Raw genomic sequence first — 19303 nt, forward strand, 5'->3', positions numbered from 1 at the left:
CATTTGTTAGAATTTATTTGCTTGATTTGGAGCATCAAGGTTTGTTATTTCAGGATATTTTGCTAAATGAGCAAGTTTTGGGACTTTAATTACTGTACTGTTTTCTTATCATCTGTTTATTCTATAAATTTCTAATTATCTTCCATTATAAATGATTTGGCTAATCAATATCATAATTTTTCATGTAGAAGACAAACCAGAATTTGAGGAAGGTCTCTCTGACATGGTGATCCCAGAAGACAAGCCAGCAGAGTTTGTCTGTGACCTGTCCAAACCTGACGTTGATGAAAAGGACATAAAGTGGTTCAAGGGAGACAAAGAGATTGAACCTAGTGACAAGTTTGTCATCAAGAAGAAAGGCAGAAAACTATCCCTTGTTGTGCATGATGTTGATGTAGAAGATGCTGGTGAATATACAGTCAAAGTAAAGGACACAGAATCAAAGGCTGTACTCTCTGTAGAAGGTATGTTACATCGTGTTCAAGTCACTTTGGTATGATCACCTGGTTCATTAGTTCGTTGACCCGGTTTGGACTGATTGCTACCTTATTATATGACCTATATCATTTTCTCAGCATTGAAATTTCATTCCCCCCCCCCCCCTCCCCCAGGCTTGTTTATTTGCTTCAATACGTAATTGTCAAAACAAATTTCATGATTATAAGAGACAATGTTTTCTTTGACTTGAATTGAAATAATGTATATTAAGTATAAAGAAAGAAACGGATTTCTTTACAACTTCCTTCAAATTTCAGGAGAGTATTCATTGTTTCTATTTTGTAAGATAAAGTGTCTTACTTCTAGTAATCAGCTGTAGCATCTGGTGAAATTCACTTGGTATTAAGACCTGTTTAATCCTTATTAATCTGACCTGCTTTGGACTAACTATTACTTTATGATCAAATCTGCTTTGGACTGAGTAATAGTAGGCTCCTTTCTTACGAATCGTTTTTGAGCTAGCTTAAAATGTTAATCTAATGCTGATTAATTGTTAATAATGTCTCATTGATTTTAGGGAGATTACTCTGTGTCTCAAAAAGAAATCAGTTTGTCTTTGATTTGCTAGACTCTTGTTTACCTATGCATGACTTGCTTTGGTTGTCATTCGCCCCTATTATTACAGAGAAACCTGTGGAGTTTGCCTCACTTCTAGAAGATACCACAGTACCAGAGGACACTCCTGAAGTCACCTTAGAATGTGAGGTCAGCAAAGACAAGCCAGAAGTCTCTGAGGTTACCTGGAAGAAAGGAAAGGATACTCTGTCTCCGGATGATGAGAAATATGTGATCAAGAAAGATGGAAGGAGACATTCCTTGACCATCAAAGACATCACTCCTGAAGATGCAGACGAATACACCTGCGCCGTTGGAGACAAGGAGACAGCTGCCAAGGTCACAGTGGAAGGTAGAGATATTAAAAATTAATGGCTTTGTGCATGTTTTTCTACATTTTGAAAAGTAAATGGTTTGATTTGTACAAATTAGTCAATAGCATCTTTTCTGCTCTTTTCATGAGCAGATATTTATGAATGTTTTGTTGCTGTTTGAAATGGGTCCCATAGTGTTTCTTACATACACAAAAAAAGTTACCATCTTGTGATATGTTGACAGTTTGAAGTTAACAACCAGCTTTGTGAAAGAAGGAAAAACATGGTTTGTTCTCTTCTTGTTCTGGCAGAGACACCTCTTGAATTTACCTCTCCGTTGGAAGACAAACAAGTTCCTGAAGAGACCGAGGAAGTCACATTAGAATGTGAGGTCAGCAAAGAAAAACCAAAGGACACAGAGGTCACCTGGAAGAAAGGAAAGGATACTCTGTCTCCAGATGATGAGAAATATGTGATCAAGAAAGACGGAAGGAGACATTCTTTGACCATCAAAGAGGTCACTCCTGAAGATGCAGGCGAATACACCTGTGCCGTTGGAGACAAGGAAACAGCTGCCAAGGTCACAGTGGAAGGTACAGATATTAGAAATAAATGGCTTTGTGCATGTTTTTCTAAATATTGGAAAGTAAATGGTTTGATATGTACAAATTAGTCGATGGTATCTGTTATGCTCTTTTCATGAGCAGATATTTATGAATGTTTTTTGCTGTTTGAATGGGTACCATAGTGTGTCTTACATACACAAATAAAGCTACAGTACTATATTGTGATATGTTGAAAGTTTGAAGTTAATAACCAGCTTTGTGAAGGAGGAAAAACATGGTTTGTTCTCTTCTTGTTCTGGCAGAGACACCTCTTGAGTTTACCTCTCCATTGGAAGACAAACAAGTTCCTGAAGAGACAGAGGAAGTCACCTTAGAATGTGAGGTCAGCAAAGATAAACCAAAGGACACAGAGGTCACCTGGAAGAAGGGAAAGGATACTCTGTCTCCAGATGATGAGAAATATGTGATCAAGAAAGACGGAAGGAGACATTCCTTGACCATCAAAGACGTCACTCCTGAAGATGCAGACGAATACACCTGCACAGTCGGGGACAAGGAAACAGCTGCCAAGGTCACAGTGGAAGGTATTAGTCATTTAAATAGCTTTATGAATGTAACAAAACATTTTGAAAAGTAAATGTTTCAATATTTATACGTTAGTCAAGGATACTTTTTCTTTACAGAAGTAGATAGGTATGGATGTTGTGTTGCTGTTTGAATGGTTACCATAATATTTCTTACATGTACTTACATCTTATATAATATGAAATGTTAATAATTGACAATTGATGACCAGCTTTATACATGAAGCAAAAACATGGTTTGCTCTCTTCTTGTCCTGGCAGAGACACCTCTTGAATTTACCTCTCCTTTGGAAGACAAACAAGTACCTGAAGAGACCGAGGAAGTCACCTTAGAATGTGAGGTCAGCAAAGATAAACCAAAGGACACAGAGGTCACCTGGAAGAAAGGAAAGGATACTCTCTCTCCAGATGATGAGAAATATGTGATCAAGAAAGACGGAAGGAGACATTCTTTGACCATCAAAGAGGTCACTCCTGAAGATGCAGACGAATACACCTGCACCGTCGGGGACAAGGAAACAGCTGCCAAGGTCACAGTGGAAGGTATTAGTCATTTAAATAGCTTTATGAATGTCACACAACATTTTCAAAATTAAATGGTTTAATATTTATTCGTTTGTCAAAGGTCACAGTGGAAGGTATGCTTGCTATCTGTTAAAGTAGCATTATTTTCTGCCAGAAGCCCTGTAGCAAAAAAGCAGTATTATCAGCTCTCCTACTATTTGTAATAGTTTATGTGAATATATATAAGCAACATTGGTAAGGCTAGGTAACTTAGAAATACCATTCTCCCAAACCCCCCACTCTGTCTCCGACACACACACCCATTTGATAACAATTTGTGTTTCAGAAATATCATGTCTATTCACCTACTCCACATATCCACCCTCCCCCACCCCTTATAATCCTGTCGTGCCATCCCTTCACTATTTGGGTCCATTTTCCACAGCCAAAATATACCTGCTTTCACCAACTGCAATTAGTTGTTTGAGAAAACTTATTGTAACTTTATCCTTTACATCTGTTGAACATTTACTACAGTCTTAATTAAACATGTAAAAATCTTCAATATCCCAACAGAGACACCTCTTGAGTTTACCTCCCCATTGGAAGACAAACAAGTACCTGAAGAAACCGAGGAAGTCACCTTAGAATGTGAGGTCAGCAAAGACAAGCCAGAAGTCACTGAGGTCACCTGGAAGAAGGGAAAGGATACTCTGTCTCCAGATGATGAGAAATATGTGATCAAGAAAGACGGAAGAAGACATTCCTTGACAATCAAAGATGTCACTCCTGAAGATGCAGGCGAATACACCTGCACCGTTGGGGACAAGGAAACAGCTGCCAAGGTCACAGTGGAAGGTACATAGAATGATTGAATTCTACAATTTGTGATTATCTATTTTCTAAATCCCATCATAAATGTTTTCTTAACATCATTAATCCATCATATATCTCTTTATGTAGTGTCATCTTTCAACTCAATAGTGTCCTAGTCATATGATCCCCTTCTAACCACAGTGTCCCTAACCATGCAGTCTGTTTTGTGTTGCATTGATAGTGCCATACTATATTGAATAAGGAAGAGGTCAACTAAATTTGTAGCACAGTGGCCTATATGTGTTTGTTTCCGTTTTTTGTTTACAGAGCATGCTCCAGAGATAACCAAGCCTCTAGAAGAGACCATTGCTGTACCAGAGGGTAATGAGGTCACACTAGAGGCACAGATCAGCAAGGAGGATGCTCCAGTTACCTGGATGAAAGATGGCAAGGAATTGAAACCTAGCGATAATGTCAGAATAGAAGAGGACGGAACCACACGTCGTTTGATCCTCAAGGACGTGACTAAGGATGATACTGCCCAGTATACTCTGAAGTTAGGAGACAAAGAAACAAAAAGCGATGTGGTTGTTAAAAGTGAGACATTATTTCTAGATTACTGCATTGTATTCATCAAGAAAGAAAATAGATAAATTTTGGAAATTGTAACCTGTGATCGAATATTTAGACCTGTTGACCATCTGAGAAAGACATTTTCTCTATAAACTAAAACTGGTCTTACTCAGTCTTCAACAGTTGTGATAGTTACAACTATGCCTAAAGAGCTTTTCAATCATAGTATTTTTTTTTTATTTGGGGGTCCAGAAAGTTCAAAGTAAAGGTTGGAGACATTTTACACATCAAAAAAATGTTAGTTAAAATTGAAATTAGTTATTCCCACTTTGCTATTGTCATTTCTATTTTTTGAGTTGTTGACAAATTTCTTGCTCACACAGCCCCACCAAAGATTGAAATAGATGAGAAATTTTTGAATGTTACCATCCGGGCTGGTGGCAAGGCAACCATCTCGGCCATCATAACAGGTTTGCCTGTCCCTGATGTCACCTGGTTGAAGGATGACGTTCCTCTTGAGACGACAAAGAGGGTCTCCATCAGCGAGGACAAACAGGAGAAACTTATCGTGAAGATGATTCTGGACAAGGCGGAGCGGTCAGACCTCGGGACTTACACCCTTACCGCAGCTAATGATGTCGGAAAGGACCTGGTTAAGATGACCATCACTGTCCTCGGTATTAATCAAAATATTTTTACTTGCAATTGTTACAATCTATTGTTCCCGTTGCATGAAACCTTTTAAACTTTGTGTCCTAATTATACCTACAGGCAGAGGAATTGATTTGCTCATGGCATAGGCTAATGAATGCCACTTTATTATATAATGAATACTGCATTTTATCAGTTATATATTTTTATTTTTATTTCACAGACAAACCTCAACCTCCAGAAGAATTGAAGATAGACAAAATCACTCCAGAGAATGTCACCATTAGTTGGTCCCCACCAAAGGACGATGGGGGCAGTCCCGTGACGGAGTACATCATCGAGAAACGAGACATGAAACGATCTACCTGGAGTCCCGCGGGCACCACCTCAGAAACCACCTTCACGGTCCCAAAACTGCTAGAAGGGAACAGCTATAAATTCCGAGTCCGAGCCAAGAACGAACAAGGACCAAGTGAACCAGCTGAGACATCAGAACCCGTCATTGCTAAGCATCAGTTTGGTAAGTGGAGGAAGGCTTGTGTGTATATCTGGATTAGTGCTGTAGTCATGGACAGGCCTGACAAGAGGAGGGGGCAGCAGAGTACATTTCAGGCACTCAGAGTAAATAAGGGGGCCAGGTAAAATATGAAGGCTGCATAAAATACTTCAAATATAAAGATTGCGAAGAGGATGCCTGATGAGAAAATTGACCTGACTCTACATGCCTCTGATTGAGGTGTTAGGAGTTTGTAGTCTTCTTCTTCTTCTTCTAGGTTACTCCAAATATTCACATTTGTAGTAGAAAAATGCTACAAAACCCTGGCAGGGAGTTTACATTCGATGTTTCAGCCTGCGTAGTTACACTGTAATTACAAATAGTGCCATTTGAAATTTGAAAAGACTTGTAAACACTGATATTTATTGTCAGATGTTAAAACTTGTAGCAATAAGAATATAAGGATTTGATTCATAGGAAATTTGCATGCCAAATAATTTATAAATTTTTTTGTTTGTGATTATAACATTTTTTTCCCTTATTGTTTGTGTGTTTTTTAGATGTGCCTTATGCACCTGGCAAACCAGAAGTCTCAGAAATAGATGTTACCCAAGCAACCCTCACCTGGTCACCACCTGAATTTGATGGTGGCTCAGAGATTACCAATTACATCATTGAGAAGACAGAAGTGGGCCGAAAACGTTGGACAAAGGTCAACAAGAAACCTGTTAAGGAGCCTACGTTCAAAGTTACCGACCTCATAGAAGGCAACGAGTATCAATTTAGAATCATCGCTGAAAATGCTGCTGGTCAGAGCAAGCCTAGTGAACCATCAGATGTTATAAAGGCCAAGCCACCATACGGTGAGTTACTCTACATCCACATCTGTCATCTGAGGAGTTTCCTCAATTCTGTGATTGTGTTTAGTGACATGCACAGGATTACAAAGGGGGTGGGTGGGGGACAAGTTCAAAATTTCCCCCGACTGATTTACGTAGGGACATGAACCTTTATGGAATGGCCAGAGGCGACACAAGGGTTTTGTAAAGGAGATGATGCAGCACCTCGGGTCGTCAAAGTTGACTCACTCCCATGCGAGGGAGGGAGGCGGGGGTTCCTCCCCTCAAGAAACTTAAAAGCTTTGACATTTGCATGCTGAGGCATATTAATACTATAACTCAATCTGTGACTGTGGTCTATTTCTTCCCAGCTTAATTTAAAAAATCCGCCAATTGAGTCATCTTCCCGACTCCATGATTGGAGGTGTGGGGCCATGCCATGCCATCCCCACCACCTTCCCCAGCCACAACACTTTGTGCATGCCACTTATTGTATTGTAGTTAGTGTTCCTTCACTAGATGTATCCTCTTTTAATTTGGGGTTTGGTTTGATTTGTCACTTAATTTGAGTAATTATGTAAATAAAAAATATATTTCAACACTGTCAAAGTGCTTCTATGTATACTGTTTCTTTGAAACGTTGATAGAAATTTTCAGGTGTTTTGTAATAACCCCAAAATTGGAAGAAAAAAAGCACTAAATGAAAGTATTGTTTTGTTGTCTGAATGAATGAATGACAAATTTAGACAAAATAGCAATTTGCACTCTCCACTCTTGTTGAAGATTTCTCTTAGTGAACCGAAATATATCAGGTGATGTAGTCATGAAAAAAAATTACCTGAAAACATACTATGAGCTCTATGAAATAAACTTTCATCCACTCCCATCCCACCCTACTCCCTGCTTTTCTCTATTTTAAATGACAGCATAACACTTAGATATGAAATTGTATTCACAGATGTGCCATCCCAACCAGGAAAGCCAGAGGTTGAAAATGTTGACAAGACATCTATCTCCGTTACATGGACACCTCCAGAAAGTGACGGTGGCTCGCCAATTACGAATTACATCATAGAGAAATACGACCTCAGTCGCAAGAAATGGGTTAAAACAGGTCCAAAAGTCTCTGAAACTACCTTTGTTGTTACCGATCTCACTGACGGAAATGACTACCAATTCAGAGTCAGCGCAGAAAACAAAGCTGGCGTTGGAAAACCAAGTCTGCCATCAGATACTATCACCGCTAAGCTACCATTCGGTAAGAAAATTGCAACCTGACATTCAGGGTACCATCACGTATCAACAACTTCATATATCAATTGACCTACTTCATGAACAATTTTAATAATATGTCTTCACCCTCCCCATCTTGCCTTTCTCATGAAAAGGTTACCTTTCTGAGGTCATTGTATGAAACTATGACATGAACTTTGAAATATTGTCTTTCAACATTTATCATTTTAATACCATTCGATCAAGCAGTTGAAATATTAAATTTGTCTGGAAATATTGTTATCAGTTTAAAATTCTGATTTTCAATCTGTTCTCACAGATAAGCCAGGCAAACCTGGTAAACCAGAGGTGACTGAATTTGGTCCTAAAGAGATCACCATCACTTGGACTCCACCAGAATCTGATGGAGGAGGTCCCATCATTGGTTACATCATTGAACGTAAAGAGAAGACCAGCACCAGATGGGTAAAGACAACCAAACAATTGGTTTCTGAGACAACCTTCACTGTGACAGGCCTCACCACTGACATGGAATACCAGTTCCGTGTTACTGCTGAGAACAAGGCCGGACCAGGCCCAGTCAGTGAACCATCAGACCTGCAGAAAGCTAAAGAAGCCTTTGGTATGCATTTAGCCAAACTCCATTTATACTTAAAACAAGTTTTGAGGACATGGTTTGAAACTATGATTGAACTTTGAAATATTGCCTATCAATGCACTTTCTATTTTCATTACCATTCAATCGAACAAGCAGTTGAAATATTAGTTTCAGTTAAAAAGATTATTGTCATCTTATAACTCTGATTTTCCATATGTTCTCACAGATAAGCCAGGCAAACCTGGTAAACCAGAGGTGACTGACTTTGGTCCAAAAGAGATCACCATCACTTGGACTCCACCAGAATCTGATGGAGGAAGTCCCATCATTGGTTACATCATTGAACGTAAAGAGACTACCAGCACCAGATGGGTAAAGACAACCAAACAATTGGTTTCTGAGACAACATTCACTGTGACAGGCCTCACCACTGACTTGGAATACCAGTTCCGTGTTACTGCTGAGAACAAGGCCGGACCAGGCCCAGTCAGTGAACCATCAGACCTCCAGAAAGCCAAAGAAGCCTTTGGTATGCATTTAGCCATACTCCACATATACCTAAAAAAAAGGTTTTTTAGGACATGGTTTAAAACTATGATTGAACTTTGAAATAGTGTCTATCAATGTACTTTCTATTTTCATTACCATTCAATCAAACAGGCAGCTGAAATATTAGTTTCAGTTAAAAAGATTGTAGTCATCTTATAATTCTGATTTTCCATATGTTCTCACAGATAAGCCAGGCAAACCTGGTAAACCAGAGGTGACTGACTTTGGTCCTAAAGAGATCACCATCACTTGGACTCCACCAGAATCTGATGGAGGAAGTCCCATCATTGGTTACATCATTGAACGTAAAGAGACTAGCAGCACCAGATGGGTAAAGGCAACCAAAGAATTGGTTTCTGAGACAACTTTCACTGTGACAGGCCTCACCACTGACATGGAATACCAGTTCCGCGTTACTGCTGAGAACAAGGCCGGACCAGGCCCAGCCAGTGAACCATCAGACCTTCAGAAAGCTAAAGAAGCCTTTGGTATGCATTTAGTCATACTCCATTTATACCTTAAAAAAGGTTTCTTAGGACATGGTTTAAAACTATGATTGAACTTTGAAATAGTGTCTATCAATGTACTTTCTATTTTCATTACCATTCAATCAAACAGGCAGCTGAAATATTAGTTTCAGTTAAAAAGATTGTAGTCATCTTATAATTCTGATTTTCCATATGTTCTCACAGATAAGCCAGGCAAACCTGGTAAACCAGAGGTGACTGACTTTGGTCCTAAAGAGATCACCATCACTTGGACTCCACCAGAATCTGATGGAGGAAGTCCCATCATTGGTTACATCATTGAACGTAAAGAGAAGACCAGCACCAGATGGGTAAAGGCAACCAAACAATTGGTTTCTGAGACAACTTTCACTGTGACAGGCCTCACCACTGACATGGAATACCAGTTCCGTGTTACTGCTGAGAACAAGGCCGGACCAGGCCCAGTCAGTGAACCATCAGACCTGCAGAAAGCTAAAGAAGCCTTTGGTATGCATTTAGCCATACTCCACATATACCTAAAAAAAAAGGTTTTGAGGACATGGTTTAAAACTATGATTGAACTTTGAAATATTGTCTATCAATGTACTTTCTATTTTCATTACCATTCAATAAAACAGGCAGCTGAAATATTAGTTTCAGTTAAAAAGATTGTAGTCATCTTATAATTCTGATTTTCCATATGTTCTCACAGATAAGCCAGGCAAACCTGGTAAACCAGAGGTGACTGACTTTGGTCCTAAAGAGATCACCATCACTTGGACTCCACCAGAATCTGATGGAGGAAGTCCCATCATTGGTTACATCATTGAACGTAAAGAGAAGACCAGCACCAGATGGGTAAAGGCAACCAAACAATTGGTTTCTGAGACAACTTTCACTGTGACAGGCCTCACCACTGACATGGAATACCAGTTCCGTGTTACTGCTGAGAACAAGGCCGGACCAGGCCCAGTCAGTGAACCATCAGACCTGCAGAAAGCTAAAGAAGCCTTTGGTATGCATTTAGCCATACTCCACATATACCTAAAAAAAAGGTTTTGAGGACATGGTTTAAAACTATGATTGAACTTTGAAATATTGTCTATCAATGTACTTTCTATTTTCATTACCATTCAATAAAACAGGCAGTTGAAATATTAGTTTGATTTAAAAAGATTGTTGTCATCTTATAATTCTGATTTTCCATATGTTCTCACAGATAAGCCAGGCAAACCTGGTAAACCAGAGGTGACTGACTTTGGTCCAAAAGAGATCACCATCACTTGGACTCCACCAGAATCTGATGGAGGAAGTCCCATCATTGGTTACATCATTGAACGTAAAGAGAAGACCAGCACCAGATGGGTAAAGGCAACCAAAGAATTGGTTTCTGAGACAACTTTCACTGTGACAGGCCTCACCACTGACATGGAATACCAGTTCCGTGTTACTGCTGAGAACAAGGCCGGACCAGGCCCAGTCAGTGAACCATCAGACCTGCAGAAAGCCAAAGAAGCCTTTGGTATGCATTTAGCCATACTCCACATATACCTTAAAAAAAGGTTTTGAGGACATGGTTTGAAACTATGACATGAACTTTGAAATATTGTCTATCAATGTACTTTCTATTTTCATTACCATTCAATAAAACAGGCAGTTGAAATATTAGTTTCAGTTAAAAAGATTGTAGTCATCTTATAATTCTGATTTTCCATATGTTCTCACAGATAAGCCAGGCAAACCTGGTAAACCAGAGGTGACTGACTTTGGTCCTAAAGAGATCACCATCAATTGGACTCCACCAGAATCTGATGGAGGAAGTCCCATCATTGGTTACATCATTGAACGTAAAGAGAAGACCAGCACCAGATGGGTAAAGGCAACCAAAGAATTGGTTTCTGAGACAACTTTCACTGTGACAGGCCTCACCACTGACATGGAATACCAGTTCCGTGTTACTGCTGAGAACAAGGCCGGACCAGGCCCAGTCAGTGAACCATCAGACCTCCAGAAAGCTAAAGAAGCCTTTGGTATGCATTTAGCCATACTCCATTTATACCTTAAAAAAGGTTTCTTAGGACATGGTTTAAAACTATGATTGAACTTTGAAATATTGTCTATCAATGTACTTTCTATTTTCATTACCATTCAATCAAACAAGCAGTTGAAATATTAGTTTGATTTAAAAAGATTGTTGTCATCTTATAATTCTGATTTTCCATATGTTCTCACAGATAAGCCAGGCAAACCTGGTAAACCAGAGGTGACTGACTTTGGTCCTAAAGAGATCACCATCACTTGGACTCCACCAGAATCTGATGGAGGAAGTCCCATCATTGGCTACATCATTGAACGTAAAGAGACTAGCAGCACCAGATGGGTTAAGGCAACCAAACAATTGGTTTCTGAGACAACTTTCACTGTGACAGGCCTCACCACTGACATGGAATACCAGTTCCGTGTTACTGCTGAGAACAAGGCCGGACCAGGCCCAGTCAGTGAACCATCAGACCTTCAGAAAGCCAAAGAAGCCTTTGGTATGTATTTAGCCATACTCCATTTATACACATAAAGTAAGGTTTCTTTGTACATAGTACAACACTATGATATCAATTTTGAAATATTGTCTATCAATTTACTTTCTATTTTTACTACCATTCATTCGAACAAGCAGTTGGAATATTAGTTTCATCTCAAAAGATTGTTGTCATCATATAATTCTGATTTTTAATGTGTTCTCACAGATAAGCCAGGCAAACCAGGTAAACCAGAGGTGACTGACTTTGGTCCAAAAGAGATCACAATCACTTGGACTCCACCAGAATCTGATGGAGGAAGTCCCATCATTGGTTACATCATTGAACGTAAAGAGACTAGCAGCACCAGATGGGTTAAGGCAACCAAACAATTGGTTTCTGAGACAACTTTCACTGTGACAGGCCTCACCACTGACATGGAATACCAGTTCCGTGTTACTGCTGAGAACAAGGCCGGACCAGGCCCAGTCAGTGAACCATCAGACCTTCAGAAAGCCAAAGAAGCCTTTGGTATGTATTTAGCCATACTCCATTTATACACATAAAGTAAGGTTTCTTTGTACATAGTACAACACTATGATATCAATTTTGAAATATTGTCTATCAATTTACTTTCTATTTTTACTACCATTCAATCGAACAAGCAGTTGGAATATTAGTTTCATCTCAAAAGATTGTTGTCATCATATAATTCTGATTTTTAATGTGTTCTCACAGATAAGCCAGGCAAACCAGGTAAACCAGAGGTGACTGACTTTGGTCCAAAAGAGATCACCATCACTTGGACTCCACCAGAATCTGATGGAGGAAGTCCCATCATTGGTTACATCATTGAACGTAAAGAGAAGACCAGCACCAGATGGGTTAAGGCAACCAGAGAACTAGTTCCTGAGACAACCTTCACTGTGACAGGCCTCACCACTGACATGGAATACCAGTTCCGTGTTACTGCTGAGAACAAGGCCGGACCAGGCCCAGTCAGTGAACCATCAGACCTTCAGAAAGCCAAAGAAGCCTTTGGTATGTATTTAGCCATACTCCATTTATACACATAAAGTAAGGTTTCTTTGTACATGGTACAAAACTATGATATCAATTTTGAAATATTGTCTATCAATGTACTTTCTATTTTTACTACCATTCAATCGAACAAGCAGTTGGAATATTAGTTTCATTTAAAAAGATTGTTGTCATCTTACAATTCTGATTTTCCATGTGTTCTCACAGATAAGCCAGGCAAACCTGGTAAACCAGAGGTGACTGACTTTGGTCCTAAAGAGATCACCATCACTTGGACTCCACCAGACTCTGATGGAGGAAGTCCCATCATTGGTTACATCATTGAACGTAAAGAGAAGACCAGCACCAGATGGGTAAAGGCAACCAAAGAATTGGTTTCTGAGACAACTTTCACTGTGACAGGCCTCACCACTGACATGGAATACCAGTTCCGTGTTACTGCTGAGAACAAGGCCGGACCAGGCCCAGTCAGTGAACCATCAGACCTCCAGAAAGCTAAAGAAGCCTTTGGTATGCATTTAGCCATACTCCATTTATACCTTAAAAAAGGTTTCTTAGGACATGGTTTAAAACTATGATTGAACTTTGAAATATTGTCTATCAATGTACTTTCTATTTTCATTACCATTCAATCAAACAAGCAGTTGAAATATTAGTTTGATTTAAAAAGATTGTTGTCATCTTATAATTCTGATTTTCCATATGTTCTCACAGATAAGCCAGGCAAACCTGGTAAACCAGAGGTGACTGACTTTGGTCCTAAAGAGATCACCATCACTTGGACTCCACCAGAATCTGATGGAGGAAGTCCCATCATTGGTTACATCATTGAACGTAAAGAGAAGACCAGCACCAGATGGGTTAAGGCAACCAAACAATTGGTTTCTGAGACAACTTTCACTGTGACAGGCCTCACCACTGACATGGAATACCAGTTCCGTGTTACTGCTGAGAACAAGGCCGGACCAGGCCCAGTCAGTGAACCATCAGACCTTCAGAAAGCCAAAGAAGCCTTTGGTATGTATTTAGCCATACTCCATTTATACACATAAAGTAAGGTTTCTTTGTACATAGTACAACACTATGATATCAATTTTGAAATATTGTCTATCAATTTACTTTCTATTTTTACTACCATTCATTCGAACAAGCAGTTGGAATATTAGTTTCATCTCAAAAGATTGTTGTCATCATATAATTCTGATTTTTAATGTGTTCTCACAGATAAGCCAGGCAAACCAGGTAAACCAGAGGTGACTGACTTTGGTCCAAAAGAGATCACAATCACTTGGACTCCACCAGAATCTGATGGAGGAAGTCCCATCATTGGTTACATCATTGAACGTAAAGAGACTAGCAGCACCAGATGGGTTAAGGCAACCAAACAATTGGTTTCTGAGACAACTTTCACTGTGACAGGCCTCACCACTGACATGGAATACCAGTTCCGTGTTACTGCTGAGAACAAGGCCGGACCAGGCCCAGTCAGTGAACCATCAGACCTTCAGAAAGCCAAAGAAGCCTTTGGTATGTATTTAGCCATACTCCATTTATACACATAAAGTAAGGTTTCTTTGTACATAGTACAACACTATGATATCAATTTTGAAATATTGTCTATCAATTTACTTTCTATTTTTACTACCATTCAATCGAACAAGCAGTTGGAATATTAGTTTCATCTCAAAAGATTGTTGTCATCATATAATTCTGATTTTTAATGTGTTCTCACAGATAAGCCAGGCAAACCAGGTAAACCAGAGGTGACTGACTTTGGTCCAAAAGAGATCACCATCACTTGGACTCCACCAGAATCTGATGGAGGAAGTCCCATCATTGGTTACATCATTGAACGTAAAGAGAAGACCAGCACCAGATGGGTTAAGGCAACCAGAGAACTAGTTCCTGAGACAACCTTCACTGTGACAGGCCTCACCACTGACATGGAATACCAGTTCCGTGTTACTGCTGAGAACAAGGCCGGACCAGGCCCAGTCAGTGAACCATCAGACCTTCAGAAAGCCAAAGAAGCCTTTGGTATGTATTTAGCCATACTCCATTTATACACATAAAGTAAGGTTTCTTTGTACATGGTACAAAACTATGATATCAATTTTGAAATATTGTCTATCAATGTACTTTCTATTTTTACTACCATTCAATCGAACAAGCAGTTGGAATATTAGTTTCATTTAAAAAGATTGTTGTCATCTTACAATTCTGATTTTCCATGTGTTCTCACAGATAAGCCAGGCAAACCTGGTAAACCAGAGGTGACTGACTTTGGTCCTAAAGAGATCACCATCACTTGGACTCCACCAGAATCTGATGGAGGAAGTCCCATCATTGGCTACATCATTGAACGTAAAGAGATTACCAGCACCAGATGGGTAAAGGCAACCAAACAATTGGTTTCTGAGACAACCTTCACTGTGACAGGCCTCACCACTGACATGGAATACCAGTTCCGTGTTACTGCTGAGAACAAGGCCGGACCAGGCCCAGTCAGTGAACCATCAGACCTGCAGAAAGCCAAAGAAGCCTTTGGTATGTATTTAGCCATACTCCATTTATACACCTAAAGTAAGATTTCTTAGGACGTGGTACAAAACTATGACATAAAATTTGAAATATTGTCTATCAATGTACTTTCTATTTTATCTACCATTCAATCGAATAAACAGTTGGAATATTAGTTTCATTTAAAAAGACTGTTGTCAATTGTAATTCTAATTTTGAATCTGTTCACACAGATAAGCCAGGCAAACCTGGTAAACCAGAGGTGACTGACTTTGGTCCTAAAGAGATCACCATCACTTGGACTCCACCAGAATCTGATGGAGGAAGTCCCATCATTGGTTACATAATTGAACGTAAAGAGAAGACCAGCACCAGATGGGTTAAGGCAACCAAACAATTGGTTTCTGAGACAACCTTCACTGTGACAGGCCTCACCACTGACATGGAATACCAGTTCCGTGTTACTGCTGAGAACAAGGCCGGACCAGGCCCAGCCAGTGAACCATCAGACCTCCAGAAAGCCAAAGAAGCCTTTGGTATGTATTTAGCCATACTCCATTAATAAACATAAAGTAAGATTTCTTAGGACGTGGTTTAAAACTATTGTATGAAATTTTAAACATTGTCTATCAATGTAATTTCTGTTTTTTCTATCATTCAATCGAACAAGCAGTTGGAATATTAGTTTCATTTAAAAAGATTGTTGTCATCTTATAATTCTGATTTTCAATGTGTTCTCACAGATATGCCAGGCAAACCTGGTAAACCAGAGGTGACTGACTTTGGTCCTAAAGAGATCACCATCACTTGGACTCCACCAGAATCTGATGGAGGAAGTCCCATCATTGGTTACATCATTGAACGTAAAGAGAAGACCAGCACCAGATGGGTTAAGGCAACCAAACAATTGGTTTCTGAGACAACTTTCACTGTGACAGGCCTCACCACTGACATGGAATACCAGTTCCGTGTTACTGCTGAGAACAAGGCCGGACCAGGCCCAGCCAGTGAACCATCAGACCTGCAGAAAGCTAAAGAAGCCTTTGGTATGTATTTAGCCATACTCCATTTATACACATAAAGTAAGGTTTATTAGGACATTGTTTAAAACAATGATGCTGACTTTGATATATTGTCTATCAATGTACTTTCTAATTTGACTACCATTCAATCGAACATGTAGTACGAATATAAGTTTGATTTAAAAAGATTGTTGTCATCTTATAATTCTGATTTTACATGTGTTCTCACAGATAAGCCAGGCAAACCTGGTAAACCAGAGGTGACTGACTTTGGTCCTAAAGAGATCACCATCACTTGGACTCCGCCAGAATCTGATGGAGGAAGTCCCATCATTGGTTACATAATTGAACGTAAAGAGAAGACCAGCACCAGATGGGTTAAGGCAACCAAACAATTGGTTTCTGAGACAACCTTCACTGTGACAGGCCTCACCACTGACATGGAATACCAGTTCCGTGTTACTGCTGAGAACAAGGCCGGACCAGGCCCAGTCAGTGAACCATCAGACCTGCAGAAAGCCAAAGAAGCCTTTGGTATGTATTTAGCCATACTCCATTAATAAACATAAAGTAAGGTTTCTTAGGACGTGGTACAAAACTATGACATGAATTTTGATATATTGTCTATCAGTGTACTTTCTATTTTTACTACCATTCAATCAAACAAGCAGTTGGAATATTAGTATCATTTAAAAAGATTTTTGTCATCTTATAATTCTGATTTTCCATATGTTCTCACAGATAAGCCAGGCAAACCTGGTAAACCAGAGGTGACCGACTTTGGTCCTAAAGAGATCACCATCACTTGGACTCCACCAGAATCTGATGGAGGAAGTCCCATCATTGGTTACATAATTGAACGTAAAGAGAAGACCAGCACCAGATGGGTTAAGGCAACCAAACAATTGGTTTCTGAGACAACTTTCACTGTGACAGGCCTCACCACTGACTTGGAATACCAGTTCCGTGTTACTGCTGAGAACAAGGCCGGACCAGGCCCAGTCAGTGAACCATCAGACCTCCAGAAAGCCAAAGAAGCCTTTGGTATGCATTTAGCCATACTCCATTTATACCTTAAAAAAGGTTTCTTAGGACATGGTTTAAAACTATGATTGAACTTTGAAATATTGTCTATCAATGTACTTTCTAATTTGACTACCATTCATGCGAACAAGTAGTACGAATATAAGTTTGATTTAAAAAGTTTGTTGTCATCTTATAATTCTGATTTTTCCATGTGTTCTCACAGATAAGCCAGGCAAACCTGGTAAACCAGAGGTGACTGACTTTGGTCCTAAAGAGATCACCATCACTTGGACTCCACCAGAATCTGATGGAGGAAGTCCCATCATTGGTTACATCATTGAACGTAAAGAGAAGACCAGCACCAGATGGGTTAAGGCAACCAGAGAACTAGTTCCTGAGACAACCTTCACTGTGACAGGCCTCACAACTGACATGGAATACCAGTTCCGTGTTACTGCTGAGAACAAGGCCGGACCAGGCCCTGCCAGTGAACCATCAGATATTCAAAAGGCTAAATTACCTTTCGGTAAGATTGATGGATATGATAACATTTTATGATGATAGTTGATATTATTCAACGTCTAGAAACTGTATCATTTTTCTTTCAGCAACGATTGCTAGCTCATTGTTTGTAAGATCTCATGAAATAATAGAATCGTTGGGCACTCATATCAGATAAAAAGATGTTGGTGAGGTAACCGTGTGAATTTCTGCTAATACCTTCCCCTGTTCAGGGTACAATAGCTAAGGAAGGATCAGCATTCTTGGTGCAAATCATTCTATTTGAGTAACAGTACACAAAAATGCAATTAAATGTATAACTGTTAATAGGAGGAACCTAGCCTTATTGTACTAAACTAATCAAACCTTCTTTTGCATATTGTGATGTAGAAAATACTATTGCTACTGACAGAGGGGAAAGTAAATGACACTACTGTGGTCTCTTCAACTAATACTTAATAGTAAGCCTAATGAAATGTATCATGTGCAGTCGCTGAAAAGCAAAAAATGAAGACAACTATGATAAGTCAAAAACCAATCACATTAAACGTTTCATAAAAAGTGATAATTAAAGTAATTTACAGCTGTGGCAGGAGATGTTTCCTCTCAACATGACCCCAGAATTGTCCCCCTCCTGCACCTATACCCATCCCCCCCTGCCACATCCAGATTGTTGCCATCATCTCTCTTGAACATAAGGAAAAGTAAACACAAACTGTTTTCAGTTTAGCTCACAAGAACTTGTAAAATGAAATTCTTAACAAGTAACTGACTGTGTGATTTGGTGCTCTTCTTTTTCATTTAGATGTGCCATCACCTCCTGGCAAGCCAAATGTGGTGGACATTGATAGCACCTCTATGACCATCTCCTGGAGTCCTCCAGAGAGTGACGGAGGTTCCCCAGTCACAGGATACTTCATCGAGAAGAAGGACAAGTTCACTTCTCGTTGGACGAAGGTCAAGGAGACCGCCATTTCTGAGACTGTTTACACCATTGTTGATCTCAAGGAGGGAACGGAATACCAGTTTAGGGTGATCGCAGAGAACAAAGCAGGACAGAGCAAACCAAGCGAGCCTTCAGATTTGAAGGTCGCCAAACCACCATATGGTATGTTTACATACTTAAAACCTCAGTACCCTGGCAAAAGGACCAATACCATGTCATTGTAATGATGTTGTTTAGTGCAGTGTCACAATTCTGTGAAGAAGAATAGATTCCACACATGATTTTAGCCAGAAACTTTTGTCTGTGATTATTGTTAAAGGCAAACATCTGTCCCAATTTTCTCAAATTTAATTACTCAAGCATTGAAAGGAAAATTTTGTAGCATAGTCCCTTTTTTTTGTTTCTGCTTGAAATTTCTTTCTATACAAATATAATATTATTTATCTATATTCATCTATTCATCTAAT

At 39.5% G+C, this 19303-nt stretch overlaps 1 protein-coding gene across 50 annotated transcripts in view; it reads left to right on the forward strand.

Annotated features, from left to right (window-relative positions):
- LOC139964732 (uncharacterized) overlaps positions 1-19303 on the forward strand; it is a 390976-nt gene that overhangs the window by 311999 nt on the left and 59674 nt on the right. For 48 of the 50 annotated variants that reach the window (XM_071966600.1, XM_071966625.1, XM_071966610.1 and 45 more), the window contains 32 exons: positions 189-464; positions 1124-1405; positions 1679-1960; positions 2236-2517; positions 2779-3060; positions 3598-3879; positions 4165-4434; positions 4794-5087; positions 5285-5581; positions 6118-6420; positions 7355-7654; positions 7949-8251; positions 8454-8756; positions 8962-9264; positions 9469-9771; positions 9977-10279; positions 10484-10786; positions 10992-11294; positions 11499-11801; positions 12009-12311; positions 12519-12821; positions 13029-13331; positions 13536-13838; positions 14046-14348; positions 14556-14858; positions 15066-15368; positions 15575-15877; positions 16085-16387; positions 16595-16897; positions 17105-17407; positions 17613-17915; positions 18696-18998. In XM_071966600.1, coding sequence (XP_071822701.1) covers positions 189-464; positions 1124-1405; positions 1679-1960; positions 2236-2517; positions 2779-3060; positions 3598-3879; positions 4165-4434; positions 4794-5087; positions 5285-5581; positions 6118-6420; positions 7355-7654; positions 7949-8251; positions 8454-8756; positions 8962-9264; positions 9469-9771; positions 9977-10279; positions 10484-10786; positions 10992-11294; positions 11499-11801; positions 12009-12311; positions 12519-12821; positions 13029-13331; positions 13536-13838; positions 14046-14348; positions 14556-14858; positions 15066-15368; positions 15575-15877; positions 16085-16387; positions 16595-16897; positions 17105-17407; positions 17613-17915; positions 18696-18998 — 9513 coding nt within the window. The remainder of the gene's footprint in view (positions 1-188; positions 465-1123; positions 1406-1678; positions 1961-2235; positions 2518-2778; positions 3061-3597; positions 3880-4164; positions 4435-4793; positions 5088-5284; positions 5582-6117; positions 6421-7354; positions 7655-7948; positions 8252-8453; positions 8757-8961; positions 9265-9468; positions 9772-9976; positions 10280-10483; positions 10787-10991; positions 11295-11498; positions 11802-12008; positions 12312-12518; positions 12822-13028; positions 13332-13535; positions 13839-14045; positions 14349-14555; positions 14859-15065; positions 15369-15574; positions 15878-16084; positions 16388-16594; positions 16898-17104; positions 17408-17612; positions 17916-18695; positions 18999-19303) is intronic. The other 2 variants (XM_071966626.1, XM_071966636.1) reach the window with 2 other exon arrangements.

Source organism: Apostichopus japonicus, chromosome 23 (assembly GCF_037975245.1).
Source record: "Apostichopus japonicus isolate 1M-3 chromosome 23, ASM3797524v1, whole genome shotgun sequence".
NCBI classification, from domain to species: Eukaryota; Metazoa; Echinodermata; class Holothuroidea; order Aspidochirotida; family Stichopodidae; genus Apostichopus; species Apostichopus japonicus.